This window comes from Ctenopharyngodon idella, chromosome 18 (assembly GCF_019924925.1).
Source record: "Ctenopharyngodon idella isolate HZGC_01 chromosome 18, HZGC01, whole genome shotgun sequence".
NCBI classification, from domain to species: Eukaryota; Metazoa; Chordata; class Actinopteri; order Cypriniformes; family Xenocyprididae; genus Ctenopharyngodon; species Ctenopharyngodon idella.
In genome coordinates, this window is record NC_067237.1 from 452707 (window position 1) to 458660 (window position 5954).

The 5954-nt window shown below is 41.0% G+C and overlaps 1 protein-coding gene across 2 annotated transcripts; it reads right to left on the bottom strand.

Annotated features, from left to right (window-relative positions):
• Positions 1–276: 276 nt before the first annotated feature.
• p2ry1 (purinergic receptor P2Y1) lies at positions 277–4261 on the bottom strand. 2 transcript variants are annotated; one of them, XM_051871120.1, is made up of 3 exons: positions 4018–4261; positions 3752–3824; positions 277–2318 (listed from the first exon to the last, which is right to left on the bottom strand). In XM_051871120.1, exon 3 carries the CDS (start codon positions 2289–2291, stop codon positions 1224–1226), a length of 1068 nt encoding a protein of 355 aa, XP_051727080.1. In that variant the 5' UTR covers positions 2292–2318; positions 3752–3824; positions 4018–4261; the 3' UTR covers positions 277–1223. The 2 variants fall into 2 exon arrangements, with proteins under 2 accessions (XP_051727080.1, XP_051727079.1); XM_051871119.1 differs by lacking the exon at positions 3752–3824 and having other exon boundaries at positions 4018–4246.
• Positions 4262–5954: the final 1693 nt, after the last annotated feature.

Here is a 5954-nt window from a genome sequence, read left to right on the forward strand (position 1 = left end):
TTCTGGAAAGGGGCCGGGAGCAGCAGCTCATTTGCATTTAAAGGGACACACACAAAAACGGTAAACCCTAACCGTAATTCTATAGTAACATTACTTAGTACTTATTTGAGTAAGTACAATGTAACTATGTCACCTTAAAATAAAGTGTAACCAAAAGATAATTAGCCAAAAGCTGAGAAAAACAACAATACATGAAATAATGTTCACTATTCTTCTGCAGCCAACCAAACATTGGCATATTTTGGTGGACCTGATAATAAAGAGCCATTTACAGACTTTTAATTTAAGTCTCTGTATTTGTTTTAGCTTTAAATACTACAGATCATTAAAGAGAATACATTATGAACATACAGTATTTTTTGACTATTTGAAACATGGTTATAAGAGTCCCTTCATAGTTCACGGGCTGATATTTTTTGATCTACGCAGTCACATATCTTTACAGTAACAGTAGAATGAACACACATCAATACACAAACACGTCTCGGATGCTTCCAACAATCTACAGCCACAGGTAGACGATTAATTATTTTAAAATATCTTTAGTGCATCTTAACTATATTCACTGAGAACATAACAGAACACAAGGACTAATATGTGCTGCCGTTCACTCTTAAAAATAGAGGTTTCAAAAGGAGTTTCACACAGTGATGCCATAGAGGAACCAGTTTTTTGGCTATAAAATACACACCATTTCTTAGTATGAAGAGCATTTTAAACATTTTTCCATTATAAAGAACCTTTACCCTTGGTTTTACTACGAATAAAACCAAACAGCCATGTTTCTTGTAGTTATTCTATGGTAACCACGAACTAACCATGGTTTTGCAACAAAAACCATAGTTTAACTATGGTTTTGTTGTGGTTATACAAATGGTAGTCAAGACGCCAAAAAACGCAGTTTTACTATGACAAAACCATGGTTAATTTTCATAAGGGATAGTGGTTCCATGGATGTTAAAGGTTCTTTGTGGAGCCTTCGATGTCAAGAACCTCTATTACCTTTAAGCGTGTTCAAACATCCTCAACTAAAACGCCAGTGCTTGTTATGTTTGTTACTGTTAAATCATTGTTAGTCATTGCTCGTTCAGTTTCAGTTACTCTGCAGTTCCATGGAAAATCACATTGACATGTTAAAAGCAATACATGAGTAACACTGACCACAGTACGATGATTTTGAATACTCTAATTCCCTTCAGTCTGAGGGAAGGTGTTTCCGTCTCTCACACACGTTTGCCCCCGTTCTGGACGTACTCCGGCAGGCTGTTCAGCGCCGTCTCCTCGCTCTTGGATTGCAGAGGCTGATCTCCTTTCCTGGAGGACTTTTTGGTGGCTCTGGACAGCCTGCGTCTGAATGTGTCTCCAGCCAGAAAGTACAGGATGGGGTCCACACAGCTGTTGAGACTGGCCAGGCCTCGGGTCACCTGGTAGGTGGCGTACACGCGGTCATTGAAGGCACACATATCCGGACTCTGGAAGTACAGTCGCGCCCTCATGTTCAGGTTCTTCATGACGTGGAAGGGCAGATAGGAGATGGCGAAAACCGTCAGCACGATGATGACCAGGTAGATGGATTTCTTCCTCAGCGGCGCGTTGTCCATGTCGTTGCAAATGAGGGCCTTGACGATGCCTCCGTAACAGCTGAAGATGATGATGAACGGGATGCAGAAGCCGAACACCGTCATGCACATGCTGTAGACGAAATACCCGGGCAGCTCATCCTCCGTCGTGGTGTCGTAGCACGTGGTGTATCCTTTCTTGGGTCCCGTGCGCGAGTAATAGAGGATCGGAGCGATGCCCGCCACCACTATAAACCACACAAAAGCGACCGTGCGCACGGCGTTCTTCTTCTTCAGCCGGCCGAGCGATTTCATAGGATGCACGACGCCGGAGTATCTGTGCACGCTGATGCACGTCAGGAAGAGGATGCTGCCGTAGAGATTGACGTGGAATATGAACCTCTGCAGCCTGCATAACACGTCTCCAAAAATCCAGTCTGTTTTGTTGAAGTAGTAGAAGATGAGAAAAGGCAGCGAGAGTACATAACAAAAATCCGCCAGTGCCAAATTGAACATGTACACGGAGATGCTGCTCCACGGCCGCATGTGACACACGAACATCCATATGGCCAGACTGTTTCCAATGAATCCCATGAGGAACACGATGATGTAGACGATGGGCAGATAGTAAAACTGAAACCCAGTCTTGGTTAGCGAGCATCTCGCCGTGTGGTTTGAAAACTCGGTCACGTTATTCAGGAGCGACGTCAAGTTATTAAACTCCGCTGTCATGTTGTCAAGGATCGGCAGGTGTGTGATCTACGGAGAGAAGAGAAACACGATTTAATGGACAACACAGCGATATCAGTCAGTAATGCAAACGTTATTAAAGGATTAGTTCACTTCAGAATTCAAATGTCCTGATAATTTACTCACCTCCATGCCATCCAAGATGTTCATGTCTTTCTTTCTTCAGTGGAAAAGAAATGAAGGTTTTTGAGGAAAACATTCCAGGATTTTTCTCCATATAGTGAACTTCACTGGGGTTCAACGGGTTGAAGGTCCAAATGTCAGTTTCAGTGCAGCTTCAAAGAGCTCTACATGATCCCAGACGAGGAATAAGAGTCTTATCTAGAGAAACCATCGGTCATTTTCTGAAAAAAAAAAAATATATATATACTTTTTAACCACAAATGCTCGTCTTGCACTGCTCTGTGATGCTCCACGCATTACGTAATCACGTTGGAAAGGTCACACGTGACGTAGGTGGAAGTACCGCGGTAGGGTGAAAAACACCATCTCATTTTCTCCTCCAACTTCAAAATCATCCGACATCGTTGTTTTACCTTTTCTGTAAAGGGCGTTTGACTTAGTCTTTGACGTTCACTTTGTAAACACTGGATCGGTACTTCCACCTACGTCATACGTGACCTTTCCAACGTGATTATGTAATGCGTGGAGCATCACAGAGCAGTGCAAGACGAGCATTTGTGGTTAAAAAGTATATAATTTTTATTTTTTTATAGAAAATGGCCGATGGTTTCTCTAGATAAGACTCTTATTCCTCGTCTGGGATCATGTAGAGCTCTTTGAAACTGCACTGAAACTGACATTTGGACCTTCAACCCGTTGAACCCCAGTGAAGTCCACTATATGGAGAAAAATCCTGAAATGTTTTCCTCAAAAACCTTCATTTCTTTTCCACTGAAGAAAGAAAGGCATAAACATCTTGGATGACATGGGGGTGAGTAAATTATCAGGAAATTTGAATTCTGAAGAATTTTAATTCAGACTCAAACATGTTCCACAGACACAAAACATGCTTAATTGCACCCATAAATTATTTACCCATTTTTTTTAAATTATTTTTATAAATGTTATATACATGCTATATAGTAACTATTATACAATGTTGATGTCTCCTCTGCAGGGTTTGAACCTGCAGCCTTTCAGAGACCATCTTAAGGTTGTTGTTTTGCTCCACTCACAGTTTTGGCGTCTTACCAGAGACATACAAGTTAATACATAGGCTGAATGTTGAGATTCCGGTTGTGAATTATCAAATGAATGTTTTTAGTTTTAACAGGCTTGGTCTTAATTTTAGAGCAGATTCCACAATATGTAGAATGGCTTCTCATATCATTTCTGTCTGACTAATTGTTTATGCTTTTCTAAATGTAATAATTATGAATTATGCAATGTTTTTCTGCCCTGTTTAATTTCACAAGATTTTAAATCAAAAGCATGCTTACGTGATGTGGCACTTGATTTAGCAACGTCTAATCTAATAATCCTGCAATTTGGGTGGCACCAAAATTATAACAACTGTAAAAAAACACACCAGATGTCTATTAGAATGTACGCAGAATAGGTTATGTTTATCATAACCTTCTCAATCAGGCACATGAATATGAAAACGATATAATAGCAAGTCATATATCCCCTGATCAGCCATTTCAACGCAAAATGCGAATTGCGAAATCAACAACTCCTTGGAGCAAAAGTCGATCTCACTCACCACCTTCTCGGTCGTTTAGCCGGCATTCCTCGAGCACATTTACTGGAATCGACAGCAGCATGGATGTGAGATCCTGCTTTCCCGCCACAGGAATGTCTAGTTTGCAACAGTCCTCGGATAAGAGCGAACTGCTCTCTCTCTCTCACACACACACACACTCACACACACACACCGACACCGGCGGACGCGTGAGACTCAAATAGTCTTCTGCACGAACTAAGAATCTAATCGCTCTATGTGAACCGGCTCTTATTCATGACTCGGATGAACCGATTCGCAAGGTGCGAGTGAACATCAAATGAAAACGAAATACGCTAAAACAATACCATATATACATAAAAATGCAAGTAAAGATATAATAATACACATTCATATCTAAGCAAAATACTTTTGCACTACAAAAGAAATTTTGAAAAGAGAGCCACGGAAATGCACTGCAGTTGGATGTGTATTAACATTAAACAGCGTTTACATTGAAAATGAACTAGTAGCCTACTTTATCCAAAGACTCAAATGAATTGAATCATTGAAACGAACCGTTCGCACGAGTCGACTCGCTGTAACGAATCCCTGCGCCAGTAGGAACTGAGAGCGCAACAGTATAAGAGTTTCTGCTCGGAGAGAGAGAGAGAGAGAGAGAGAGAGAGAGAGAGAGAGAGAGAGAGAGAGGAGGAGCCGATAATGAGCCAGAGCAAACTCTGTAATCGCTTCTTGTTTCACTTCTTCATGTCCTCACAGTCTCCCGCTGCCGATCCGAGACTGACAGTCTTACATTATGCTTCACTTGAACTAAATGTCGAGAACAGGCTGCGTGTCTGGGCCACTAGAACTGGTTTTACAACCTGATGAGTTTGTGCAGGCTTAGAAATAGATCAGAGTTTCATCTAACCGCACGAGTGATTGTAAATGCATAAATAAACAAACCAACTGTGTAATTTAAAGAACAGGAGAGCTGCTGTAAAAGCTATAGCAAATAAACGTGTTCTCTCTCACTCTTACACACATCGTTTTTAGTCTTTTATGAAGACTCTCTGTGATTCTTTTCTTTTTTTTTGCGTTTTACATTAAAAATTTATATTTACATCATATGATTTACAAGCTGTTTTCTGCATAAGGACTGAAATTTTGTCAAAAAAACATTTATTATAGCTTGTCAAATTTGCCCCTATTTGGGTGTGAGCAAAAACACGCCATTTTTGTGTGTGTCCCTTTAAATGCAAATGAGCTGCTGCTCCCAGCCCCCTTTCCAGAAGAGGGCGGAGCTTTAACAGCTCGCGCTTCGGTCGCTCAACAACAACAAAGCTGGAGAATCTCACGCAGCCAAAATGAGGATTGTCAGTAACGGTGTTCAGCCTTACATTGTTCAAACCGGAGTCGACACTGATGGAGAGACTCAGGAAGAAGTTACAACTTTTAGACGTTTCTGAATGGTTAGTGGATAAATTTATGTAGTTGCTGTGGAGTTGATTCAACTCATCCACTAGCATGTGCCGTCATGTTAATCCTTTTTCGTTGAATTGACCCTCGTTTGTGAAGCAGTCCGGTGTAAAATGACGGCATGTCAACAACACTCTACTACAACAACTCTTCCTCTTCTCTAAAGCAGCCCAACATGGCCCCGCCCCCTTTGTTGTGTGTTCTCGGGGGCGGGGTTTATGTAAATTTTAGGGTTAGTGATGTCACTAACCCAGGAAGAAGCTCGTTGTAGTCCCTACCAGCCGTTTGTTGTAGTCCTTAAACAAAAATATCTCCCTTTGCATTGAACTTTGAGCGCTGTAACTCTGCAGATGTTGTTTATGATAACTAAAGTAAAAAAAGTGAAATCATAATCAACCACCCCTTTAAATGAAACACACACACACATCTTATATTTTTGGGTATATGTAGCTCATATACATTTAAAGCAAAAGGTTTTGCGCTATAGCATATCTTTCCTC